General features: G+C 63.2%; 2 protein-coding genes across 2 annotated transcripts; both read left to right on the top strand.

Annotated features, from left to right (window-relative positions):
• Window positions 1–7,201: 7,201 nt before the first annotated feature.
• Window positions 7,202–13,144, top strand: TEKT4 (tektin 4). Its single transcript, XM_008157636.3, has 6 exons — window positions 7,202–7,827; window positions 9,783–9,853; window positions 10,250–10,393; window positions 11,036–11,258; window positions 11,873–12,027; window positions 12,828–13,144. The coding sequence occupies exons 1-6, from the start codon at window positions 7,294–7,296 to the stop codon at window positions 13,042–13,044; spliced, it is 1,344 nt and encodes a 447-aa protein (XP_008155858.2). The 5' UTR covers window positions 7,202–7,293; the 3' UTR covers window positions 13,045–13,144.
• Window positions 13,145–17,913: 4,769 nt separating this feature from the next.
• On the top strand, window positions 17,914–19,353 carry C1QTNF8 (C1q and TNF related 8). The gene is made up of 2 exons (XM_054714222.1): window positions 17,914–18,118; window positions 18,803–19,353. Exons 1-2 carry the CDS (start codon window positions 17,914–17,916, stop codon window positions 19,351–19,353), a joined length of 756 nt encoding a protein of 251 aa, XP_054570197.1.
• The last annotated feature ends 7,422 nt before the right edge of the window (window positions 19,354–26,775 follow it).

Raw genomic sequence — 26,775 nt, 5'->3', positions numbered from 1 at the left:
GGCCTGGGGAGCCCCAGTCACACTGCATGTGGGACCCCGACTCCTCTTGTCTGGCAGGGCATCTTAGGAGCAGCCCAGCCCCCGCAGGCATCAGGCCATGACCCCACCCCCCAGAAGGAAGGCCCCACATCCCAGGTCCCCGCAGGCCCAGACCCCACTTTAGCCTGCTGGGGCTGTGGGGTGGGGGAGGGGCATCAGACTTCATCCACCTTCCAAGCGGGCTCCAGGAGTCCCTGGAGACAAGAGGTCAGTGGCAGGAAGACTGGAGCCTGCAGCCCAACAGGCCAGGGCTGGACACTCCGCAGCCAGGCGGGGGCCCATGGCTCACAGCTTGCAGCAGGACACAGAGAGGTTAGGGTTTGCCAGAAGTCACACAGTGTGCAAGCTGGATGAGGGGCTCGCCCGGAGGGGGTGTCAGTTTCAGGGCAGCTCTGTGTCCTTGATCGGTGCCTCCAGAGGGGCAGGATGGGGGAGGGCGGGCAGGAGGCAGGGGTGGATGGGAACACCTTCTCCACCGTCCTCTGTGCCTGCCTGTGGGCTCTTATCTGCAGCCTGCACACCCCTAATCAGCTGACAGCAGCGTTTGCAGATGAAGTTGCTGCGGCCTCTTAACATCAGAGCGGCTGCTCGAACCCCAGCACCTTTGCTGGGACTGTCCAAGGTTATCTGGGCTATGGCTCACCCAGAACCTGAGACTGGGAGCAGAGGGGCACCCAGAGGCTGGACAGAAGGGCCCAAAGCCTGGCACCCCCGTGCGGGGGAGGTGAGAGGACACCCTCTGAGGTCACTTCCAGGCCCTGTACCTGAATCTCCCCGGCCGCAGCTTAGGGCTGGCCTGGGTTTGGGTTATTGCTGCGTGAGGGCTGCATGGGGGCAGGGTCAGCCATGTACCCCCCAGGCCGCACAAGGACCCCTCTCATCTCTGGGCCAGACTCCTCCAAGTGCTACTTCCTGGGGTCACACAGGCAGTGGGGTCCAGAAGGGACATGAGACTGAGACCTGCCGGACCGGATCCCAGCATCAGAGCCGCTGGGATGGCCAGGGCTGAGGCGACGACACCAACAGGGTCAAGATGGTCCCTCTGTCCCCCAGCGGGGGCCTGACCCCCCACAGTCACCAACCCTCCTGAATGCCCCGCTAAAAATAACCCCAGCCCAGCCCTGCGCTGCCCCGCACCTTCCCTGGGCCAGTCCCACACGCCGCCCTGGCCCCGCCTGGCCCCCATGTATCCCGTTACTCCCGTGTGGCAGGATGGCACAGAGGCAGCAGGAGGCCCGTGCAAAGTGGCCTAGAGCAGCGATTTCCAACCTTTTCCGTCTCGTGGCACGCATAACCTAATTACGAAAATTCTGCGGCACACCAAAATATATATTACGTTTTTGCTGATCTGACAGAAGAAATAGGTATAATTTTGATTCATTCATGCCAGACAGCTATTGTGTTCGCTGTTGTCATTTTTTCATTTGACACTCTAAGGGAAAAGAGGTCATTGCCCTGACTAAATAGTCAGGTTGCACATGCTAAAAATTCTTGTGGCACACCAGCTGAAAATCACTGGACCCCACACCCCCTGCTCTCAGCCCAGCAGCCCTGCCATCTACACCCTGACCCCCGGGATCTGCCAACCGGGACAAGGGCTTCCAGGATGCGGCTGTGGCCACTGGCTGGGGTTGGCCCCTCAGTCCAGTCACTTCCACTGGGTCTGCTGGGCCCGCCTGGCTGAGGGGGGAGGGGGGAAGGTGCCAAAGCCCTACGGGCTCTTCTGGGCCCACCCGGGGGCAGGACACCAGCCGGGGAGAAGAGGTACGTGGACACGGGCAGGCAGCACAGGCGGTGGGCGGCCAGGCCGGCAGGGGGAGGAGAGGCTGGGGAGGTGCTGGGCCTGGGGAACTGTCCCTAAGACCACCCTTACTTCTGACACACTTCAGGCCCAGCGGCCCCGCAGAGCCTCTCTGAGCCCGTGCAGCTGGGGGTCCTGTGGGTGCTTCCGGATGGAGGCCAGGGGGCCTGGGTCTCTGTGTCCTGCAGCTCTGGGTGGTGACCTGCCGCCTCCGGGCGCCGGACAAGAGGGGCTCTGATAGCCCCCAGGGCCGGCTGGGCTCCTGCTCCGCACGCCGCTCTCCCCCTGGGTCGCCCATGACTCCCGCTGCTGGGCGTTTCCTGAGGTGCTTTCCAGAGGCTCTGCCTTCTCCTGGTCCAGAGCCGGAGCCGTCTCGGAGCGGGGGTGCCGTCCTGGCCTCAGAGCCTCCTGGAGGGCTGGGGGTCACTAAAGCCACCCTTTAACCCCCCAACTCCAGAGATGACGTGGAGCCAGCTGCTGAGAGGAGCCTGCGCCTCCTCGCCCAGGCCGGCTGTCTGTCCATTTCGGGTCCAAATCCCTGGCCTGGACCCTGGGATGGTGCTGCCTCTGAGGCCACATCCTAGCCCCCCATTGCCTGCCTGAGTCATAAAATGGCCTCAGTTTCCTCATCTGTGAAAGGACTGGTTGGGAGGTAGGTGAGGGCCTGCCCTGCCCACGGCGATCGAGCCTCCGTGGGTTCTGAAAGGCTCGCCGCAAAGGACAGATGTGGGGGGAGAAGGGGACTGTGGTGCAGGGGCCTGGTAACCCCCACACGTGGCCGGTCGGCAGGTTGTCCTCGCTCCTGGCTGTTGAGCTCCAGGCGGGGCGGGGGCTGGGCTGGGTGCCTTCTACCCCTCAGCCCACCCGAGGCCCAGGCGTCAGCGGCCTTGCCGCGTCAGCCTGTTCCTGGCCCTGCGCAGGCAGACGCAAAATCTCTCCGAAATCCTGTATTTAATTTTGTTCTCTGGGAAACTGTAGGAGGTTTTGGAGATAAAGCTGAGCTGATAAGTCGGGGATTTGGCTGTTCTACCCCAAACTCCTGGGCTGGGAGGCCGGCGGCAGCCCAGGATGCCGAGTCAGCTGGGCAGGGCTTAGGAGCCCCCCTCGTTCCACCCCACCTACAGCGTTCGAGGTCAGCAGGCTCCCGAGGGTGACAAGCGTGAAGGACACCAGGGTGAGCATGACATGCATGGGGGTCAGACCCCAAGGGACGCCAAGGCGCTGGGGGCAGTGGGTCCATGCACTGCAGGAGCTTGGGGGGCAACATGGCATGGGGGGTTGCTGATGCTCAGCTGCCCCGGGGCCTCTCCCCGAGGTCGTGCCCTCCCCTGGGGGTTTGGTCTCAGTCCCTGCCCTCGCTGGATGCTCTGCCCCACTTAGCAAACACCCCCAGCTTCTGGACCATTTTCCGCGTCCCTGGTTTGCTGGGGTGTGGCAGGCAGTCCTGCAGAGGTCATTATTTTCAAGACCCCGGGAAGATGGAGCTTTAAGCCCCTCAGTGCACGGCCATGCTTTCAAAGGCATGGTCTTTGAGACTTTCCAGGTGGCATCTGGGTGATAAGCAGAACATACCCCAAAGCATTGAAAACAGTGTCCGGACACACAGAAATGTGTGTGTCCATGTTCACAGCAGCCACACCTGGAAAAGACCCAGGTGTCCACTAACGGGCGTGTGGGTGAACGCCACGTGGCCCACCCACACAGCGGAATAGCACGCAGCCCCGAAAAGGAACGCAGCCCTGCTGGCCTACCACACGGGTGGACCTTGGAAACGTTCTAAGTGAGAGAATCCAGACACGAAGGGCCCCGTAAGGCATGGCTTCGTTGGCATGAAATGTCCAAGACAGGCAAATGCACGGAGACGGAGAGCAGGCTGATGATTGCCAGGGGCTGGGGGCGGGGAGAGGGGGGAGTCGGGGCTTCTGTTTGAGGTGATAAAAAGTTCTGGAACTAAATACAGATGGTGGTTTCACAGCCTTGTGAATGCACTAAAGGCCGCCGCCCGGCCACACACTTTAAAATGATAAAAACGACGAATTCTCTGTTATGTGCGCTTTGCCACGAGAAGAGAAAGCAGTGATAATAAAAGCCAATGTGCCTACAAGGCTTGCTGCAGGCGAGGCACTGTCCTCGGTGCTGTTTCTCTTCCCTTTCTTGGTGGCCTCGCCTTCACAGACGGGCAAACGGGCGCAGGGGCCCTCTGCCAGGTCACCCGCGAAAACAGCGGGCACGGGCCTCCACCTCGGCCCTGCTCCGTGCCATTGGACAGGACTTTCTTTGTGAAGCTGACTTTATATCTCCACGTCGATCCGTCCTGTGTCCAGCGCCTCCGTTTTCGTCATCTGCCTCCTGCCGTTGGGACCTTCACATCGTTTCATGGTGGGCTTTTATAGCTTCTTCTAAAAACTGCTTAGCTTGGACATGTCTGGAGTTAGCTCCGGAGGGAGGGGGTTCTGAGGGGTGGTGAAGGTCAAAGCCCCTCCTCGTTGGCCTCTCTGGGTGGGTGAGCAGGACGGGGAGCCTGGCAGGGGCGCCCACTCACCTGTTTCTGGACCCTCCCAGCCTCTCTCCCACCTGCTCCGGCCTCTCCACCCACACGGCCTTGGGCATTGCCCAGAAAGGACATCGTGCCGGGGACTGGCACTAAGATACCCGCCGGGAGGAACGAGGCCAGGGGTAGAGGCTGCTCAGACGAGGAGCTGGCTGCGCCAGGAGCTGCACACACCGTCTCCCCACTTCTCAAGCGCCCACGCGGGGGTGACGGCCCTATCCCTGTTCACATCTGGGGGCACGGAAGGCTCCAAGCCACACAGCCTCCGGCGCTGTTGTCTGGATCCGCTGTCCTTGTCACAGACCTCCAGAGCCCAGCCACAGGGCTGGGGACATCTTGAGTGCACGGGCCAAGGCGTTGGCAGCTGCCTGGGGCTGGGCAGAGCCCCCTGCCCCTCACCAAGCCCTGGAGGTGGGCATAGCTGCCCAGGAGCCACACAGAGTATCCACTTCCTGGCAGATGAACTGAGTGAGTCACACGTGTGATGTCCTCCCTGGCTGAGGGGTGGACAGGAGAGCGTCAGTAGTCCTTAGTCCCCCCCTCTGCCCGCTGCCCCGGGGGCACAGGCTCAGGAGCTGAGAGCCAGTCCTCAGGCTCCCTCAGCTTCCCTCCCACCTTGGCAGGGGGCCAGGCCTCCGACTGCTTCCTCACGCCCTGCCTAGCCTTCCTGCCCACACTCACGTCCTCTGTCTCCCCCATTGGCCCGCCCGTGCCTGACACCTCCCCGGGGGAGGGGGCCTCCACAGCCGCCTTGGGACCAGGAGCTGCACACACCTCACCTGCTCCTCGCAGCCTGAAGGGGCCCCACCCGCCGTCTGGACTGTGTGCTCTTCAAGCTTCGGTGGAGGGGACCCTTCCTCCGGGAAGCCCTCCTGAGCATCCCTCTGCTGGGCCTGTGTCCCCCGCCTCCTGTCCATTCTCTGGGCTCCTGCCTGTGGGGGCAGCCCCTTCCCTTCCTGCCCCTTGGCTTCTCAGACAACCAGCACCTGCTGTGACCGTGCCCAGCTCAGCGCTGTCTGAGCCGCTTCAAATCCTCCTGTTATTAAAATGTTCCGCTGGCCCCGAGGGAGACAGCCAGGGACGTGCCTCGGCCCGGCCTCGGCAGGTGCATCTGTTCAGAGACCGGAGAGCTCCTTGAGTTTTCATTCCAGGTGGGACATCGGGGAAGGCACAGCCAGGGGTCCGGGAGGCCAGATGGCCAGGTTTCTGCTCCAGTGCCTTGGGGTCCCTCGGGGCCCCTCTGCCTTCCCACCGGTGACCTTGGGCCCGTTGTGCCCACTGGGACTGCGGGGGAGTGCCAGAGGCTATGATGCTGAGAAGGGACAAGCTCCCGTTTCCCCATCTCCCAACTTCTGGGCCAGGGATAAAGCAAGGCGGCATCCGGAGGGCTGGGCGGGCCCACCAGGCCGCCACGAATGGCGCTGCAGGAGCCTCGGAGCCGGTGTGGGGCATGGGTCACCACCATTCCACCGTGTGGCAGCCCTGCTCCGGGGCTGTGGTCCCTGGCTCTGCAGCCACTTCCCAGCTGGCCCTGGACCAGGTCTGCAAGGTGTCCTCTGGGAGCCCAGGGTGGAGGCCGGTCCTGCAGGCCCTGGTGGGTGCTCCCGTCCTCAGGCCTGGCCACAGCCGGCTTCCGTACAGCCAAGTACCTGGTGGACGAATGGTCCCAGAACTGCTATGCACCCCCAACCCCCACGCTGCCGGCCAGGGTCGCTCCAAAGTCACTGCGCTCTGCTCCAGCCCATGTGTTCTAGAGGGCTCCTAGAGGGCTCCCTGGGGAAAGTGTGTGAAAGGCAGGTTCTAAATAAGAGGTGGCTGGTGGTCCCCCCCTGAGTGGGCCCTATGTGTCCGCTGCCCTGGGGAAACCGAGGCACAGAGAAGCTTGAAGCATTCCTCAGGCCACATCAGCCCTGAGGGTCCTGACCTCCCGCCCACGAGGGCAGACTGGCTCAGTGGGGTTGGGAGCGTCTCGGGCTCCGGTCCCCCGAACCCACATGTATGAAGCACTCCTCTGTGCCGCGAGGTTTAAAGGCCATCAGCACAGTGAGGGGTGCTAGTGCCGAGGTCAGGGCCTAGGGAGGAGGAACCTCCAAGCGAAGCAGCAGGAGCCAGGCTGGTGTGTCTGAGGAGGTCCTGGGGCTTCTGGGGCCCTAGTGGGGTTGGGACAGGGGCAGGATGGTGGAGGGGCAGGGCTTCTTCGGATTATGCTGGGAGTGGGATGTCGGGCTAGGAGGACTGGGGGTGGGGGTTCGGTGGGAGGAGCCGGGGTGGAGGGTCCAGGCCAGAGTGTTTTTGGGCTGGCAGAAGTGAACCCAAGGTCCTGCCCTGACCGCACATGGCATTTTACAGCCAATGGCGCCCTCTGCTGCCCACGTGGGGCATCACCCCCGCATTGGAACTCTCCACCCAGAATGGGGATGAGGACATGTGCCCCACACTGGGCGTACAGCTTGCCCCCCTCCCAGGCCTCAACCACAAGCCTTTCCCTGGGGGGCCTTGGTGTACTGTCCCCAGGACAGGCCCTGCGGGGCAGATGTGGGGCAGATGTGGGAATCTGATTCCAGGCACCATGGGAGGCTGAATTCAACTCCCCATCAAAGATACTTATACAGAGAGAGATCTCACGGGGACAAGTGAGACAGGCAGGAGCTGAGAGGCCCGGCCCAGGCACAATGCCTCCTCTGACAGATGCCAGCCAGGATGGGTGGGGTTAGGACCTGCCTGGCCCTTTAAGAGGGCCGCTGGGGGAGGGGTCCCTGTTGCCCAGCAACAGGAGGGCTTGGCATGTACCTGTCGCCAGGAGACTAGGAGAATTCCTGCGCTGGGGACAGAGTGGCCAGAGCTGCTCTGCTGACCGTGCCAAGTGCCCTACCCACCCACCTGTGCCCAGGCCAGTGGCACCATGGCTCAGACGGACGTGCTCCTGACCAAGCAGCCGGCCCCGCAGACAGTGCCGGCGTGTGAGCTGCCCCCCAAGCTGTACGATGTGGCCCGCAACACCGGTGCCCATACGTCCTCCGGCCTGGCCACTGCCGGCTTCCGCACAGCCAAGTATCTGGTGGATGAGTGGTTCCAGAACTGCTACGCCAGTTACCACCAGGCCTTCGCCGACCGCGACCAGTCGGAGCGGCAGCGCCATGAGAGCAAGCAGCTGGCCGCGGAGACGGAGGCCCTGGCGCAGCGGACGCAGGAGGACTCCACCCGGAAGGTGGGCGAGCGCCTGCAGGACATGCACTGCTGGAAGTCGGAGCTGCAGCGGGAGGTGGGCGAGCTGGTGGCGGAGACTGACCTGCTGCTGGCCCAGAAGCTGCGGCTGGAGCGCGCCCTGGACGCCACAGCGGTGCCCTTCGCCATCTCCACCGACAACCTGCAGTGCCGCGAGCGCCGCCAGCACCCCGACCTCGTTCGCGACTACGTGGAGATGGAGCTGCTGAAGGTGTGAACCCCTGGGGCTCTCGGGGACCTGCACCCGGGCCACCCTCACCTTTCTGCCAGGGGGAGGACCTGCAGAGAGCCTGATGGTGGACACAGGTGTACCCCCAGGACACGGGCTGGCGGAGGCCTTGGTGCCCGGGCCCCTCTGCACACACAGGCACAGAGAAGCTGGGACTAGGCCGGGGACTAGAACTGCCTGGGTGCTGGGGCAGCCTGGGCTGGGGGCGGGTCAGGGCGCGGCGGCCCACGAGGGAGGCATTGTCCCTCCCTGCAGGTGTGAGTCTGGTCTGCCTTCCCACAGTAGGCTTGGGGTAAGGCTGGGCCCCCTGCAAGGGGCACCACAGCCCAGACATGCTGGGTTGGGGGCACTGTGGCCTGGGAGCCCCAGTGTGGGGGCTCAAACACATCCGAGGGCTGGGGCTGAAGCTTGGCACTTGCCCACTTGTCCCAATCTCCTGTCCAGCGCCCCTGCAGTTCCGCCCCCAATCATTGTTCACACGGGGGTGAGGCAGGGCCCACGCTGTGGCAGGATTTATACCTAAGATATGTGTTGGGGTCGTTTATCTGTGGATGGGACAGGCAGAGGCCTCGGAGGCAGGGAGGGGCCCAGCCAGTCCACCCCACCAGCCCTGACACCCCTCTATGTACACCCTGAGTATGGGAGGGGCCTGGGCTGAGTCCTGGGGGCAGCCGTCTGAGATTGGAGAATGGGCATGGTCAGGGCCTGGGGCACCACTGAATGATCCCTTGGTGACCTCAACTTCTGTACCTGCTGGGCAGCCCCTTGGGTCACCCTGGGCATGCGAATTAAGCCTGACCCTGAGCCCCAGGCGGCTGAGCGCCCTCCCCCAAGGACACGTGTGGTGGCACCAGCCAGTAGTGTGTTGTGATGGAGCGAGAAAAGGGTGGAGGCTACATTTATTCCACAAGGATCCCCACCCTCAACCCGGCAGGACCTGTCCTTGGGCAGCCCCCTAAGAAGAATCAGTCCAGGAGGCTGATCCTGGTGGGGCAGAGTTCCCACACCTCCCAGCCTGGGGGCCGCACCTGTGAACAAGGTGTGGGCATGCACGAGGGATTCGGAGACAAACCGCTGCCTCAGAGCATCCCTCAAGGCATCCCCTGCACCATCCCCCCACGCTCAGGCCAGAACCTGAGTCCCTTCCGTCACCTTCCTGCCCTCCCCCAGGTTGCCAACCCCCTTCTCTGACTCCCCTCAACTGACCCCCACACTCAGCTGCTCAGGAACCTCCCAAGCCTCAGGATGTGGCCCCTCTGTCTTGAACCCAGGCCACTGGCCCAGTAGTGCATGGACCACTCGAGTGGCCCAAAGAGGAACACAGACCAGGGGACAGACCCGGACACACACGGGTTAAGGGCACGAATGGAGGCGAAACTTCGAATCAGGGGGAAGGGTTGTCTGTCTATAGAAAAGGAAGCAGTCGGGGTAGCACAAAGAGCGGCAGGGAACCCCCTGTGTCCTCAGTGGGGGGAAGGCCTCTCTGTGCCGTGGCCCCAAGGGGAGGCCCCACTCACGAGGGCTCCTCGTCCCCAGGGGCCTAGGTCTGAAGAGGCTGTAGGCCTGGCTGTCCAGGGGCTGATGCCCTCAGTGCCCTGGGCAGGCTGCAGGAACAGCCCCCAGAGCCTAGAGGTGCTGTGCCCCCAGAAGAAAAGACCCCACACAATGCACCAAATAGAATGGTCAAAAGCCCAGAGTAAACCTTACGAGGAAGAGTGGGCTCGTCCCCCATTTTCCAGAAAAGAGAGCAGGGGTCAACAAGGCCCAAGGCCAAGCCACTCAGCCAGGGGCCAAGTACCAGCTGAGCCCCAAGCTCCCCTGGGTGTCACCCCAAATCTCAGCCCCTCCTGGGCATCGAAGAGGTTGGCTGTGGGCCGCAGCAGCCCTGCCGCCCGCGGTCAGCAGACCTTCACCAGGGACGGGGTCTTCTCCCCCAGGAGACTGAGCTCATCCGGAACATTCAGGAGCTGCTGAAAAGGACCATCATGCAGGCGGTGAACCAGATCAGGTGGGTCTCCAGCCCCCAGGGTGACCCCTGGCCCCCCACCCCTCAGGCTGGCTTTGGGCAGGAAGTCAGGGTTACCAGGCCCTGAGGCTCAGAGAGGCGGGGCGGGGCCTTGTCCCTGGTCACAGCCAGGAGTGCAGGCTGGCAGGGCACCAGGGGATGGGGGAGCAGCAGATTCCTGCACGGCCGGGGAGCCCGGGCTTCCATGTGGCCCAGGCCAGCATCCTGGGGCGGAGGGGCAGCTGTGCTTGGACACTGCTGGCTCGGTGGCCTCGGTGGCCTGAGGACCCTACGCTGGGCAGAGGAGGTGTGCCTGCTGTGTGGGGGGTTGCCCTGCCCAGTGCCCAGCAGGCCCAGCTCCCCCCTCTGCACAGATTCAAGCCCTGCCCGTGCCCCCAGGCTGAACCGGGAGCACAAGGAGCTGTGCGAGATGGACTGGTCCGACAAGGTGGAGGCCTACAACATTGACGAGACCTGTGCCGGATACAACAACCAGAGCACGGAGGTGCAGTTCCACCCGCACTCCACCAAGTTCGAGGAGAGGTGGGCCCCCAGCCCCGCTCCGCACAAACACCCTGTCCCCACACCTTTGTCCTCCCTGCCCCCCTCATCCCGTCTGGCGTCTGGCTCCTGGGGGTCCTCCCGCCCCCTTCCCCTACCCCCACCCCCCAGGCCCTCACCATAGAGCCTGCAGTTCTGCTCCTGGGGATGGGCTTCGATCAGGACTCCTGCCCTAGTGCTCAGCATCACACAGGCACCAGAGGGGCCGAGGGGCTGCGGAGGGAGACGGACCGGGGTGGAGTGGGTGGGCGGGGCTGAGGCACAAGGGTGGGAGGTGGGGGGGGGCGGTCAGGGGAAGCCTGGGAAACTCCAGGACAAGGACAACTGGCGTGCAGCTCCGAGAGCGGCCAGTAGGGAGCGCGAGACCACCGCCTATCCTAGCCCAGCCCGTGGGGAGGGGTTGGGGTGCGGGGAGAGGCTCCAGGCACTGGGTGCAGCTGGGGACCAGGAGGCACAGAGGACGCTGGGCGGCGCTGGAGGGCGCCAGGCAGAGCTGGGGTAGTGGTCGCTGGAGGCGCAGGACGGTAAGGGGCGCGGGGACGGGGCGCGAGGAGGGCCTGGCGGGACCCAGAGCGTTGGCAGGTGCACCCAAAGACCCCCGCTCCACCCGCTCCCCGCCCACAGCGCCTCCACGCCGGAGACCTGGGCCAAGTTCACACAGGAAAACCTGCAGCGCGCCGAGCGCGAGCGCCTGGCCTCCTTCAACCTGCGGGGGCTCATTGACTGCATCCTGCGGGACACGGCCGAGGACCTGCGGCTGCAGTGCGACTCGGTGAACCTGGCCTTCGGGCGCCGCTTGGAGGAGCTGGAGGACGCGCGCCACAAGCTGGAGCATCACCTGAACAAGGTGCGCGGATGCACCCAGGCCGCGTCCAGCCCAGCCCTGGGGTCTGGGTGCCCACAGCGAGAGAGACCGGGCTCCTGTGCCCCTCCTCTCCCGCCCCGCTGGCCACTATGCCCTGGTCAGGACCCGGCCGGGCCCCTGCCCCTGCTCTGCCCCTCCGTCCTGAGGGACCCCAGAGGCAGGGCCTCCTTCCCTTCCCGCACCGTCTCTAAGCCAATGAGAACCCAGGTGACGTTGGTGTTTGCCAACTGGCACTGCCACCTGGGTGACTAACCAGGAGGGACGGTCAGGTGCGAGCGGGAGAGAAGAGGGGAGGAGGTGGTCTGGCCCCCGCAGGGCTCTGACCCCAGGCTGTTAGGGTCGCTTTTGCTGCTTCCAAGTCTCTCTGGTTGTTGACCACCAGCTTTGCTGTCTCAACTCCCTCCCACCCCGTGCCCTTCCGCGGGCCAAGGGAGCTGTGCACCCTCCCCCCCCCCCCCCCCGCCCCCGGCCTCCACGCCTCCTCCAGAGCCAGTGGACAGGTTGCTCGCTGGACAGCCCCAGGGCTCAGGGACGAGGCCAGGCCCATCCTGGCAGCCTGCCTTGCCTGGGGCCCATGGGGACTGTCCTGTGTGCAGACGCTCCGAGAGATCTCAGACCAGGAGCACAACGTGGCCGAGTTGAAGCTGGCCATCAAGAACAAGGAGGTGCCTCTGAAGGTGGCTCAGACCCGCCTGTACCAGCGCTCGCAGCGGCCCAACGTGGAGCTGTGCCGCGATACCGCCCAGTTCAGGTGCAATCCTGGGGCGAGCCAGACCCCCACCCCTCCCCCACCCAGGTGCTGCCCGGGCCCCTCGGCCTCTGGGACCCCCATGACACCCCTTCCCTATGCACACAGACCCGTAGGTGAGTTGAGGAGACACTGGGGTCTCACACTGGCACAGCTCACACACGCAGGCATTTGCACACCCCACTCCCTCCCGGCACGGCTGGGCACTGCATGGGCCACGGAGGGGCACTGTGTCAGGACTTGGGGTGCCAGGGCCCGCGGGCACGCCCCACTTCACCCGGTGCTGCGCAGTCTTCCCAGGGAGGAATCTCGGGGTCTGAGCGGCTGAGTCCTGCCTCACAGGCCAGTCACACCTCTGGTGGCACAGGGGACCCTCGCCCTGGGCTGCGGCCATGGGTGGGATCATGTCTTTTGTTTTTCTAACTGACTGAGCTGCCCTTGGGAGTAAAACCACCCCCCACGCCACCCGCCTTGGCCTGCCTCCCTTCCTGTTTCTTGATTTTGTTCAGAAAACGGGGGCTTCGCTCTGCTCCAAGGGTCCATCCTGCTTCTGAATGCCAGGACTAGAAGGAGCCTCAGGGGGCCTTCGGGCCTCTCAGAGCCCTGGCCCCAGGCCAGGCCCCAGCTCAGCTGGTGGGCTAACGTGTAGGACCTTTGAGGGCCTCCTATGGCTGAGCATCTTGGCCAGGACTGCTCACCAGGGTTTCTAGCCTTTGAATCTCAGGTCTTGCCCCCTCCCAGCCCAAAGGCCTGGTGTTCTGGTGAGCAGCCAAGCTCATACCTCCTTCCACCAAATCCCCCAGGCTGGTGAGTGAGGTAGAGGAGCTGAACAGGTCCCTCACAGCACTGAAGGAGAAGCTTCTAGAAGCGGAGCAGTCGCTGCGCAACCTGGAGGACACACGCATGAGCCTGGAGAAGGACATCGCCGTCAAAAACAACAGCATCTTTATTGACAGCCAGAAGTGCATGACCCACCGCGCCCGCTACCCCACCATCCTCCAACTGGCTGGCTACCAGTGACCAGGGCTGGCACCATGGCACAGCCTCCCAACTGTCCTTGGCCAGATTCGGGCAGGGACCTGTCCCCCGCCCCTCAAATAAAGAGCACGTTTGCTTTCTACCTGTGGCATGGGGCTCAGAGTGGAGCCTTCGCTAAGTCAGTTCCTCATGCCCAGGGCACGCTCAGTTGTCACCCGTGGAGAGGGGTCAGCCGAGGAGAGGCTCCACCTCATCACCCAGCTGACCACGTGAGGCCAGGCCCCTCCCGGCTCCAAGCCATGGCCCAGGCACAGGTGGTTTCTCTGCCCACCTGGGCCACCGGCAGGATGCTTCCGAGTAAGGGTCACCTCTCATCCACGGAGGCCACACCACTCGTCACAGCCTCTGGTCACGGCAGCAGTAACCTGCTCTTTGTCCTCCATGGGCTCTCCCCCCGGTATTGGGAGGTGAACCGGGCACAGCTGTCGGGACACACTGTCAGCCTGCTCTCCCCTGAGGACTTGGCCCCGGGGCTTTGGGCATCCACGCAGCGGCTCAACACCCCTGGAGAACCCCCGGCCAGGCCAATGACCTCCTGGGAAAACCCCTGCCACCCCCGCCTGGCACAGGGTGGGCACTGGGAGGCAGACCCTGAGCTGGGGGTGGGGAAGTCAAGGTTGTGGGTTGCCTCCATGCCCAGCCACCTCGGCCACCTTTAGGTGGCCAGTGTCCTTGTCCAGCCCCCTCCTTAGCCAGCTAGTGCTTCGGGTGTGGGTGTGGGTGTGGGTGTGGGTGTGGGTGTGGGTGTGGGTGTGGGTGTGGGTGTGAGTGTGGGTGTGGGTGTGGGTGTGGGTGTGAGGAAACGCAGGGCCCCTGCTGCCCACCTGGTCCCACGCCGCCTGCACCCTGTGTCCACGGCTCTGGGAGAACTGCAGTCCCCCGGGAGGGCCAGGCACTTTGTGGAGGGGGGAGTGGCACTGAAGCCCCCCTTGCTGTGCCCACAATGTCCCCCCACCCCCGGCTGCTGTCTCTTTCCCGGCGGCAGCTCATAGACAGGACACTCAGGGACACGTCCATTAAGAGGCCGGAGATAATAACTCCCACTGTGCAAACTGCTGCCACGCAGACCGCCATCATCACCCATGGCCGAGGCAGTGTCCCCATCAGCGCCGGGGTCGTCTTGTCCTGCCTCCTGGAGGGTGGCAGCTGATGGAGCTAAGTGAGGGGGGCTGTCCGAAGCTCATTATCTCTACAGCTTGGTGGTGACACCAGCAGGGAGGGTGGCAGGGGGGGTTCCATTGTCTGTAGTCCCCTGTGCCATCTGTGAGGCTGCACGTTTTGCCGCCCTGTAGAGACCAATGACCAGGCCCTGGAGCTGAGCCATGGCTCCAGGTCACACATCGAATGCCTGGGGCTTTCTGTGGGGCTTGGGGTGGAGATAGACAGCAATGTCACCCCAGGCTGGCCAGTTGCCTCCAGCCGGGATTCAGCCCCCCCAGACCCTCTGTGGTCAGCTGACCCCGTGGGGCCACAACGCTCAGCCACCTTCCCGTTGTCACGGAGATGCGGGGCAGCATGTCCAAGCGATGGCTATTTCTGTCCGGGAGCCTCGTCCTCGTCCTGCCACCCGCTGAGTCACCCTTGGTGCTTGCTGACTCTCCGCTCAGAGCCTGGCCTGCCTGCCTGCTGCAGCCACACACCCCAGCCCGGGTCCCAGAGGCCTGGCTCAGCCCAGACCCACCCCCCACATGCCGGCACATTTAACTCACCATCCCCTCCCCCAAGGGGACTCACAGTGAATGCCCATCACTGCTGGGGGGCTGCTCTGCCTGTTGGAGTCAGGGAGAGGGCGGCAGGAGGCCCGGGGAGGGACATCAGCCCTGCAGCGTGGTGAGGCCTCTGGCTTCACCCATGTCCATCTGGTACACTCCGGCCACTTCTGAGCCCATTGGGACCATGTACAGGTGGGGACACCAAGGCTCAGATGCAGAGCTCCAGCGCCTGCCTTTCTCTGGGAGCCGCAGAGGCAATACTTGGGTGGGCAGAGAAGAGCCCCAAGCCTGCCCTGGGCCCATCAACTCCACAGGAACTGGGTGATGAGAGGCAGGGGTGTCAGCCACTCACCGCCCTGAGGCCGCCGGCTGAGCTGCCTTGAGTCTCAAAGCCAAACCACAGGGCACTGGGGCTGCAGGAGCTGCAGGGCGGCGAGCCATCGCTCAGGGCCTGGGGTCTTCACACCCCCTCTGTCTGTGCCACCCTCCCGGTGAAGACAGCTGTAGCCCCCATCCGCGCCCCTCACCAGCCACACTCACCCTCATCCTGCACAAGAAGCCCCCCATAGGTGGGGCACCTCAACCTCCCTCTCACCTCCCCCATCCTTGCCCCTCCCTGGTCATCAGTGAGGAGGGCTGGAACAGCAGAACTGGGTGAGCTGCCCCGGCCACCCACAGCCCGCCTGGTCCCAGGCCATGGCTGGTGCCTCGCCCACAGGTGGCTGGATTGGTGTGTGTGTGGGTACACTTCACAGGAATCGCGTGTCCCCATGTTCAGAGGCCAAGGTGCAGGCTTCTGCACCTGGACCCAGTGTCCAGCTGTCCAGACCCAAAGCAGGGATGAGGCCAGGCTCTGGTGTGGGCTCAGCTTTAGGCTCACGGTGGGCCCAGCCCTGCCTGCCACTGCTTGGGGGCCCTATGAGTCATTCCCACCAGTGGGCATAACAGGGACACAGCCCTTATCCACGGAAAGGCTAGGCTTCTGTCACAGCAGGCTTCTCGCTCTGCTGGGCACCTTGACCTGGAAGGGTACAGGGGAGGCCGGGGCCGACACCAAGGGTCTGGCCTGACGCTGCTTTCCTGAGCTCCATCCACCAGCCCCAGCCCTCACTTCCCAGCCAGAGACAGAAGGCTGTGGCTATTACCAGGTGGGCCCTGGTCTGCCCCAGCCCACTTTGGCTCCAAGCCCTCTGACCAGTCTCCTCCCAGCTGTGGCTTCGGCCTCCCCAACTCTCCCCTAAGTCATTGCACCCCAGATGGAGGAGGCAGCCAGCCCATGGCACCATCTCCCAACCCACCAGTCAGTCCCAGACGTTCCCGACCCCCAGAGCCACACAAGGGCACAGGGCTGGCAGGAGGACCCTGGAGCCCCCGTGGCAAGGCTATAGACCCGTTGGCAGGTAGTCAGTTGGTGGAGGGCAGGCGGCAGGGCCCCGTGAGCTCCTGCAGAGGCTCTGAAGCTGGCCCAAGGCCTGTTGGTCTTGGATGGCCCAGGGGAAGCCGTGGGCGCCTGGTGCGGGCATGAAAGGGCTCTTTCACAGGCTGCTGGGCAGTGACGCTGGAGACAGCCAGACAGGCAGCAGCACCGACGGTGAAATGGTAACAGGGAGCATGGGGGCGGGTGGGGTATTCACAGTGCTCCCCCTGAGACCCCAGCAAGAAGGAGGCTCCAGCCCAGGCTGTCTTCAGGGCAGGCCAGGTGGCTAGGATGCCCAGGACTCCAGACTGCCAGAGGGGCGAGGTGGGGTCCCCTGGAGACACCCACTCCTGTCCGATCCCTCCATGGGAGGAATCCAGGAGGGTCTTGCAGGGTCCAGTGAGGCTGGGAGGACTAGTCAGGGTCTCCTGGGCGCTGGGGTGGGTGGAGAGACGGGGTCCCATCTGCCAGGGAAGCTAAGCCTGAAAGTGGGTCTCGGACCCACTGTGCAAGAGGAAGGACCTTGCACTGGACTGCAGCTCCAGAGGGCTCCCTGGAGGAGGGTGCCTGGGTCTTTGCTCAGCAAGGTCGGGCTACAGAGAAGAGAGAAGACCCTTACCTCACACGTCTGCCTTTGGCTGAGCCTCCCAGATGCAGCCTCTGGGGAGACCAGAGCCCACTTGCTAGGGGAAACGGAGGCCCAGATGCTTGTGGGACTCACCCAGGGGCCCCAGCAGCTGCTGGTTGAACCGGGAAGTGGTGCCTTACCTGGCATGGGCAAGCCAGGTGTCAGGCAGGGTTTCCTAGGGGAGGGTGTTAGGAGGCAGGAGGCCCAGGACTGGTGGGGGTTAAAGACCATCGTCTCCATCACAGAGTGGGGGACCACATGGGGTAGGCTTCCAAGAAGCCCTCCTCCTCTCTCCTGGGAGCTTAGGACTAGAGGGCTGCTCTCTGCCCAGCTGGGCAGCAGGAAGAAACTGCCCCACATAGACCCCACCCAACCAGGACCCAGGCCCAGCCTCAGGGGTTGGGGAACTGCACTTCCTTGAAGCTGCGCCCCCTCCTCCCCCATCACCACCAGGGCTCTGCCTGCACAGGAGGGTGAGGGCTTTGGAGGGTGGAATCAGAGCCCCACCTCCGCCATCTGCCAGGTGCAAGGTCCCCAGCCATAGGGGCTTTGGGTACCAGGACTCCCCGGCTGCAGGCACTTAGGGTGCCTGCTACAGCCCAGAGTTAAGGCCCTGGGAGGATGGAGGTGTACAGAGGGAGCAGCCCCTAAGAAGGAGCCTGGCAGTACCAGCTCAGACTGGGCGGGGCTGCCTGGGCCACTTTGCCAGGAGCTCTGGAAGGGCAGGTGTGAGCTGTCCCCTGTGCAGGCCCTCAGGTTGGTGGCAGTCCTGGTGGTGCTGTGTGAGGAAGATTCTGAGGCCACATCCAGGTCTGGGTGAAAGAGTGTGGGAATCTATTAATGATGTCTGTCAGGGCCGGGGGCTAAGAATCTAAGAAGGGCATGCCAGGCCTCTGTCCGGTGCAGGATGAGACTCTGGCCCTGCCCACTGTGGCACCTCAAGGGCCCCCAACTGTGTACCCCACACTGATCCCATCTGCTGGCTTCCCAGACAAGGGGGCACCACCCGCTGCTGTGGGGTCTGGGGGCTCAACTGGGTTTCTCTTTTCTCAGATGCCCTCCCCCCCTCTCCCCTCTCCTAGGCTCCAGCCCAGATGGCAGCCCCTGGCCTTCTGCTCCTCCTGGCGCTGCCTGCAGGGGCCTGGCCCAGGCTGGGGCTGCCCCATCGGCCGTGTGTGCACTGCTGCCGCCCGGCCTGGCCCCCAGCTGCCCCCGGCTCATACACCCCTGAGAGTGATGGGGAGAAGTGGGTGCAGCTGCCCCGTGTGCGGCCCACCATCGACATCTCAATCCTCAAAGGTAGTGTCACAGAGAGGTGGCCCCACCCTGTTCCCTGCCCGCACAAGGGACCCCACCCTGAGAGGCAGAGGAATGAAGGGGTAGGACAAAGCTCTGAGGCCCTGATTGGGCAGAGTGGCTCTGGGAAGGCACCTGGGGCCCAGGTGGGACACCTTGTCAAGGTCGTCAGCCCCCAGCCACCCCTCAAGCGGGAAGCAAGGTGCTTGGAGAGGGGCTGTGAAGAGAGGGGAAACTGAGGGTCCCTTCCATTTGCTCACCCACTCTGTGTCAGCCCTCCCGGCCCAGCACCCACGGGAGGTGGGGGTGGGAGGGTTGGGACCCCCTTGGGAGAAGGCAAGAGAGGCTGAGCTCAAGAGGGCCTCATCCTGGGGTTGAACAGCAGGCCCCCAGAAAGTTGGACTTGGGTACCAACTTCCCAGCCCTCTCATCTTTCAACGCCCAGTTCAGCTGCCTGGACCCCCGTCATTCCCACTGTCCCTCCCTCCCCACTTGATCATCTGTACAGGCTCCAGAACAGCCACAACTTCGGGGTGTGGCCTCTCATTGCCCTGTGTGAGGGGTGGGTTAACACCCATCTTACGATAAGGAGACTGAGGTTCGGGGAAGTGAGGTCATCCACTAGGCCACATGGCCAGCAAATGGACCCCAAGCCTTGACCAGAGGTTTCTGCTTGTTCCCCTGCAGGTGAGAAGGGTGAGGCAGGGGTCAGAGGTCGCTCCGGTAGGAGCGGGAAGGAGGGCCCACCAGGCTCCCCGGGTCTCCGGGGCCACAAGGGCCAGAAGGGGCAGGTGGGGCTGCCGGGCACCCCATGCCAGCGTGCCTACGCAGCCTTCTCCGTCGGTCGGCGCGAGGGGCTGCACAGCACCGATGCCTTCCAGGCTGTGCCCTTTGACACGGAGCTGGTGAACCTGGACGGCGCCTTTGACCTGGCATCGGGCCACTTCCTCTGCACTGTGCCTGGTGTGTACTTCCTGAGCCTCACCGTGCACACCTGGAATTACAAGGAAACCTACCTGCACATCATGTGCAACCAGCAGGCCACCGCCGTGCTGTACGCGCAGCCAAGCGAGCGCAGCGTCATGCAGACCCAGAGCCTGCTGCTGCCGCTAGCCGCGGGTGACACGGTCTGGGTGCGCATGTTCAAGCGTGACCAAGACAACGCCATCTACGGTGAGCACGGGGACCTCTACATCACCTTCAGCGGCCACCTGGTCAAGCCTGCCACTGAGCTCTAGCCGCCTGAGTGCCACCGCCAGCGCTTGATGGCACTCACTCCCCAGACCCCCTGAGCCTGACCTCGCCCTCACAGCTGAGGTGGATGCCAGTATGTTTGCGCGATGACTGTGTAGTGATTGAACACCAATTGCATGCAGACACTGAGCTGAGGGGTGTGGCAGGAGCAAGACAGATCTGGGGGCCTGGCCTGGTGGGGATGGGTACAACCAAGTGTTCACACTGAAAAGTTTGAGATGAGAGGGTGGGAGTGGGTGTTGGGCAGGGTGGGCGGGGCATCTCTACATGCTGTGGAGTGTGCCTCCCGGTCAAGCGATAGTTTGCTTATTAAAGGCTGTGCCGGCACCACTGCCTTGGAGACCTTCGTAAAACACCTACTGGGTGCCGGGCTGGACACTGGGGAGTCCAGAGAGCAAATGCAGACGTCAGCCCTCTCGGAACTGATTCTAGCAGGAAACATGCTAAATTCCATGGGTGTCAGAGGGTGGCAATTCGGGTGGGAGCGAGTCGTGCCCTCGGATGAACACACAGTCCAGGTCTGATGAGCTGATTTTCTGGGATTCCCGGCATCCCCTCGATTGTCTGGAATGAGCTGGATGGTGGAGGAAGACCACACCTCGATGTGTCCCAGGGCCTGCAGGAGCCCGGGGAGCTCCATACCTCACCCTTAGATGTGGCTGAAGTTGGGGCCAGGCAGTGACGGAGCAGTCACACCCCACTCCCTGCAGGCATGGGCCTAGGGGAACAGAAGGCCTCCATCCATCCCCCAGGTTGGAGCCATCAGGCTGCCCTACCTTATAGCCCCCTCTGAGTCTGTTTCTCTCCTGCCATGTGTTCCCCTGGCCACACAGAACCTTCTGCCCACCCCCCTGATCCCATCACTGCTGCCTCCTCTGTGGAGCCTTCTCTGGCGTCTCCTCCCATGGCTGCTTCCTCCTGAGCAAGGATTCTGGGGCAGTAAGGCCCCCAGGGCCCTGGCAGGAGCAGCGTCTGGAATCACCAGAGCCTGGGGAGCTGGCTGAGGTCCTGAGCTAGGTGAGGTGGCTGGAGTTGCAGGCTGGCCAGCTGAGCAGATGCCGGGGCCTCATAGAAGGAGGTTCTGAGGCCACCAGCTAGGCTACAGGAGGCGGTAGGAGGTGGCTGCTGAGAGCCCCAGGGCCCTCTCTCCCAAGGGTGCACCAGGAGCAGGCTGCCTGCCAGGTGGCCTGGGGCCTCTTGGCTGCTGGGCGGGCACAGGCCTCCCTCAGTCTTCATCCACCTTTGGGGCCCAGCCTGGCTGTTCCTCCTCTCACTCCACTCCTTCCATCAGGATGCCAGCCCATCATGAGGTGAACCCCACATCCATCTGGCCCTGGGGCTGGAGAACCTTCTCAGGACAATGATCAGCTGATTGTGGGGGGCGGGGGGAGAGGCAAGAAGAGGGTGGGGACCCCTCATCCATTTTATAAACAGGCACCTCCTGTCCCTGCTCTGGGGAGGGAATGTATGGGAACATGGTGGCCCTCCCCTGCCGCCATGGAGCTCCATGATCTCACAGGAACATCAACCTCGAGCTGAGGTTGACCCAGGAACCTCCCCACCCACTGGGCGGAGCGCTGAGGGAGGGACAGGGTCACAAAAGCTGGACAAGTGGGGAAATGGAGGCCGGCAGGGGTCTGCAGAACCTCCAGGTGTATGTGGCCCTGCGAGCTGGCACTCTATGGGCTGGACTGCCCCCCCTGAGAGCGGCCTGGACAGGGGATGAGCCAGAGGAGGGGCCCCTTTGCTGTCCATGCAAGGCCTGTCTGAAAGTGGAGGGCTCCCTGCCAGCTGCCCCTCCCCATCCCGCCCCCGCCCCCCCCCCCACCCCCCCAGAAGCCTGGGCCTGCAGCCTCCGGAGCAGCGGGCCCCTCCCAGCACACCAGGGGACCAGCCCTGATGTGTCCCTTCTGGCCTACTGATGGGCTGGCCCATGAGGACTGTCAGGGTATGACCTTAGGGGCTGCCATCTCAGGCCAACACTGGGCGAGGAGGGCAGGGGCTCCTGGGGTCCCCACATTCAGGCCCTACAGCTCCATAAGGAAGCAGACCTGGGTGGGGCGGTGACTCCAGACCCTTAGTGCCAGTCCAGGCCCCCGCGCTGGGTCCCGGGTTCAGACAAAACAGGACCCTGCCGTAAAAAGCCACAGATAAAGAGGTCAGACAGACAAGTGCCTGTGCCTGGAGGCCCAGCACCGCAAGGGGCTCAAAGGCGACCCCTGGCCTGGGAGCCCGAGGCTGGACCAGACCCTGCCATGGTACATGGCAGGCACCAGCAAAATTGGGGGTGGGGGTGGGGAATCTTACAGAACTCATGGCCTGCTGAAGCTATGGCCCCACTACAGACAGGAGGGGGCTGCGGGGGGCGGAGGGGCCCTGGGGCGTGGAGTTGGGCCGAGCCTCAGGCTGAACTTTGTGTCCTTTTATGGCTGGAATAGCCGGAAACGCCCAGGGTGCTGGGCAACCTGTGAGCACATCAGGAGCGAGTACTAATGGGGGGCAGGGGGGCAGACAGGGTTCTGCTGTGAGATAAAGGTGCCTGAACAGGAATGGGGGCCTGGGGTGAGGGGATTGGAAGACCCTGCCTCCCTCAGGCCTCCTGGAACCTGCACCCCCCTCCCACCCTGACCAGGAACCCCAGACCCCTGTGTGTTGGGGGCCAGCCTAGCCAGGAGGGGCCGGGAGGGAAGCCGCTGTCGGCCAGCTCCAAACGAAGCCTGTGTTCTCCCCAGCTGCCTGCTGAGGGCCTCTGTCGGGGCCCCCAGAGCAGCAGAGGTGGGGGCTAGAGGCAGGGCCACGCGTGGCCATTGCCGGGGCAGGAGAAGTCTGCAGACCTGGCAGCCACTCTACTCCTTCTGACCTCATGGCGTGAATCCGGCTGTCAGAGCAGCCGGACGGGTAGACATTGGGGCATCCGGGCCGAGCGTTGAGGGACAGGCCCTGCTCCCCGCTGCTGACGCAGGAGGGCAGAGTAGGTCAGGGGTGGAAGGGCACCTGGCAACCCCCAAGCCCCAAAGCGACCACATCCTCAGAGACTCAGGGGCGTGTGGAGGCGTTTCCTGAGCGAGGCCAAGACCCCACCGAGAGCCTCAGTACTTGTCAGGGACGTGCCAGAGGACTCTGCCCGTGAGTGCAGGAGGAGAAGGCAGTGCCTGCATCACCCCCACAGCCTCCAGGTTTATTTATTACAAAACAAACAAACAAACAAACAAATAAAAAACGACTGAGAACTGGGGGCAGGGTGGGGGCAGGAGGGGTCAAGGTCACCATCTCTGCAAAGTGATGAAGGGCGCCCTTGGGGAGAGCGCAGAGACACAAAGGTCAGCGAGGCCCAGCTGCCCTGACCACTTAGAAGAAGAAGGAGGAATTGACCCCAATCGGAACAGCAAGCGGGCAGCCCCCACCGTGTGGTTCAGTGGTAATCAGGAATGACATGCATGCGCCTGGGAAAAAAGCTGGAAAAACACTCAAATACGGGGACAGCCCGGCAGCCTCCTGAGAGATGGGATCCTGTCTGGGAGCTGGTTTACCCATATCAGGTTTATCCGTTTAGTGGTATTCCCAAAAAAACATCCATTTAAAAAATTAGGTGAAATCCATATAATAAAATTTACCATTTTAAAGTGAACAATTTAATGGCATTTTGCACTTTCACAGTGTCAGACCTACTAGTATCTATGTCTAGAATATGCTCATGATCCCCAAAGAAACTCGGGACCCCATCAGCAGTCACTCCATAACCTCTCCCACAAATATCAAGGAAGAGAGCCTCTGATCTCCTCCAGGGCAGGGGTCCTGGGAGGGAGGTTTGCTCAGGTGGAGCTCCAGTCCCCCCAACTTTGGGACCCATCCAGGTGCCCAAATGGTGCCCTCACACCTCCATCAGCCAAATGCATGGCTGCCACCTCATCTCCAGATACATAGCCTGAAGGAGGGGAGAAGAAGGGCCTGGCACAGGGGGAGCAAGGTGCCTGGATTGGCATGGGTGTCCCAGGACAGGGAGGGGCAGGGAGGGGCACCCCCTCAGGCTCCTGGGCAGTCTAGGACCCTCAAGGTAAGGTCCCCACCTGGGCAGAGACCCCATCATTCAATGTCAGTTATTCATTCAACAAACACCTTTCAGAGCTGTGGTAGCTGGACCAGCCCTCAGGAGCCGGGGGATGGCATCGGCCAGTCTATACAGAGCAGGACCGTGCCCTTGGGATTGATGGAGAGGAGGTGGGGGGGGGGGCTTGGGGAGGCCCCCTCGTCCCCAGCAGCCAGGATGGAGGAGAGGAGGTGGGTCATGGATCCAGCTGTCTCTCCAGGGCCTCATCTCCATCCAGCCCTGGGATCCACGGTTCTGCAGGAGCCCTGATCAGTGACCAGAGGAGATCCTGTTCTCCGTATCATTCAGTCGCTAGGGCACCCCCCCCAAGGACATTACTGATCTCTGTGGCCCCAGGTTCTGTGGCAAGTCCTTCGTGGTGTCTCCCCTTCCTCCGCTTGTTATTCTGCCCCAGGACCCCACCCGGGGCACCCCGACACAGCTCCTGCTGGTAGGGGTTGGGCCGGGAGTGCAGCCTCGGTTAACCACAGGGCAGAGCGACCTTGGTTTCCCTCATGGTGGGGACGCAACACCTGCGCTGCGTGTGGGGCTATGCTGCAATCGCACCACACTCCCACCCTGTGCCCAGCCCTGCCAGGCAAACAGAGCCCTCCGGCCTCTGCGCCCCGTCCCAGAGGCAGCCGGATTTCCTGAGCAAGGTCATTGTGGAAGCCACTGGAGCCCATTGGCCAATAAAACCCATCGATGCAGAGAGAGAGCCCATAAAACAGGTCACCCTCCCCAGAGGGTATGTGCTCTGTGTCACCCCACCCCACTCAGGGCTGGGCCAGGACCTGCAAGCAGTGTGGCTCTGTCCCCAGCCTGTGCTGGTGTGGGAGGGCAGCAGGGCTCCCCCTGGCTCCCAGGGCGCATGCTCCTCTTGGGACACTCCTGCTCTGCCCCTCGCAGGCCCTGGGGGAGGGTCCTCATTCCCGCCTGCTCAGTGGCTCACCCTCACCCAGGCATCGGCAGCTGTCCACACTAGCCAAGCCTCTTCTCACTCCCACAGACCCAGGTCCACAGGCTGCCCGGAATCCCCTGGAACATCCCACAGGCTCCCCCACACTGGGTGGGTCCATCAGGCCCCAGGCACCACACACACATACACACACAGGCACACACTCACCCCCCTCTCAGGCAGGAACAGATCAGGGTGCTGCTGGCATCTGTACACCCCACATGGTACTCTCAGCTGGCATGGCCTTGGGGAGGGAGCTCATGCAGTTGAATCAATTGGGGGAAATTGATCTGGGCAAGATTTCCGAGCCATCTGCTCACTGCCAAAGTCATTTTGATCCCAGGGAGGCCTGATCCTGGGGTGGGGACAGCAGGTAGGGCTGGCCTCAGTTTCTCCTGGGCCACCCACCCCTCCCTGGAATGCTGGTCCCTAGAGTGGGTGATGGTGGGTTTGGCCACCAGCTCCCAGTGATTCCAATCCCAGCCTCTGTGGACCCCACATGGAGGAGCCACCCCCACTCCTTGGCACTGAGCCCAGGGGTGGTGGAGACAGCCTGGGTCCCTCAAGGCAGCCAGGTCCCCACACCCAACAACCACGGAAGGAGCTGACCCCCACCCCCATGCTTAGAGGCCGAATTCAGATCCTGCCCCTCCCAGGAGGTGAGAGGGGCTGCCCCTGCCCAGCCCAAGGCAAAGGCCCATCAATTCTTTTCATCCCTATTGTTTGCACCTTCCACTATGGCATCATCTAAGTGCCCACTGATCACTTCTAGCTGGTGTTCGCCCACCCCGGTCCTGCCTCCTCCTGTCCACGAGCTCTGATTTGCATTGGCTTCTTGGCTCCGGGGACAATATTTGCTTTGGGAAAGAGTCAAACCTTTATTCTCTAATTTATTCAGGAGAGTGGTTGTCAAACACGAGCGCCCTCGTTACACCGCCGTGTTTCCAGGGTTTGGCCTCCGTCTGGGATCAGCGGGGTCGGTGGCGAGGCCCAGCAGTGCTGACTGGCCTTTCTCTGCCCAGCACAGCCCTCCCCCACACCTGCCCCTTGTGCCCTCCTGAGGTTGGGTTTCTGCTCTGGGCAGACAGAAGCTCAGGTGAGGTGGCACCGGCCAGGGCTGTCCCAGGCAGGGGGTCTGCTGGTGGAGTCAGCCCTGTACCCTGGTCCTTTTCCTTCCAGCCTTGGATAGAGGCCAACGGCTCCAGGACCCCAGCAAGGCGCGGGCAGTCATCTCTGGGACCCGGGTGTGGGCCTGGAGTAGGGGGAATTGCTGGTATTTCTGGAGGGTAGGTGGGACCACTCTGGTCTGGGGGATGCGGAATTCCTCAGGGGCCTGGCATTTGCTGGCATTTGCATCTGCCCACACAGCCTTTCTAGGCCGGCTGCTATTTGCACTGAGAGGCCGCTCCCCGCACTGCTGTCTGGATATTCCTCCTCTTCTGCGTTCATCCCCCTCCCTCTCCAGCCCAAAGCCCCTGGGTGAGCAGAAGAGAGAGCTATAGGTTCCATGTCCTCACTGGCCCCTCCCGGGACAGCCCCTCCCAGTGACCTAGGCCCCCTGCACTGAGCCCCTCTGGACACCTGTGCCCCCACCCACAAACCCAGAAACCTGGGGCTGACAGTCCACCCCCAACCTCGGCTCCTCCCTCTCCCTCTGTACTTGCTGCCTTCCCCACCCAACCCCACCATGGAAGCCATGGCTCCGCCCCTCGCTGCCCCCTGGGGACTGTGGGTAGCAGGAAGGGAGGTGCAGCAGCAGAGGTGGGCCAGCTGCCGAGTCTCCTCTGGCACCCATCACCCTTTGCCACTGCCCTGGGGCATTTGCAGCTTCTGTTCTTCACACCTGCCATGTCCAAAGTCAACCAGCTCCCAGGTGCCGGGAGCCAGGGGGCGCAGGCCAGAAACCAGCACATCGGAGTTTAACTTCAGGGTGTAGCACTTGACGCTGACCAGGCGGCTGACCAGGTGGTACTGGGCTGACAAGAGGGTGGAGGCTGGAGGGTGGTCACCCGCTCACACTAATGACCACTCCCCTGGCCTGGGAGGCTGACACAGGCTGGGGCAGGACCAGAGGGTCGAGATGCCCTGACCATTGCCTGGAACCCCTGGGCCTCTCCCACCCACCCCCTAAGGCCCCGTAACCCCAGCTTGCCCAACAAGAACAGACAGGTGGAGTGGCAGCTTGTCACGGCAGGACCAGCCACAGCCTCATTCCAGACAGCTGCCCTCACACCACGGAGAGTATTCGGGCTGCTGGGGAGCAACCTCAGCAGGTCCCCGAATCTCAGGGAAGGGCTTGGCCCAGCAGGAAACCCAGACCGGGCGGGGCAAGGGCTGCCGGGCGTGGCCCATCGGCACCCC

Source organism: Eptesicus fuscus, chromosome 4 (genome assembly GCF_027574615.1).
Source record: "Eptesicus fuscus isolate TK198812 chromosome 4, DD_ASM_mEF_20220401, whole genome shotgun sequence".
In the NCBI taxonomy this organism is placed as follows: Eukaryota; Metazoa; Chordata; class Mammalia; order Chiroptera; family Vespertilionidae; genus Eptesicus; species Eptesicus fuscus.
The sequence above is the reverse complement of the archived record's forward strand: the minus strand, read 5'-3'. Positions and strand labels throughout refer to the sequence as shown.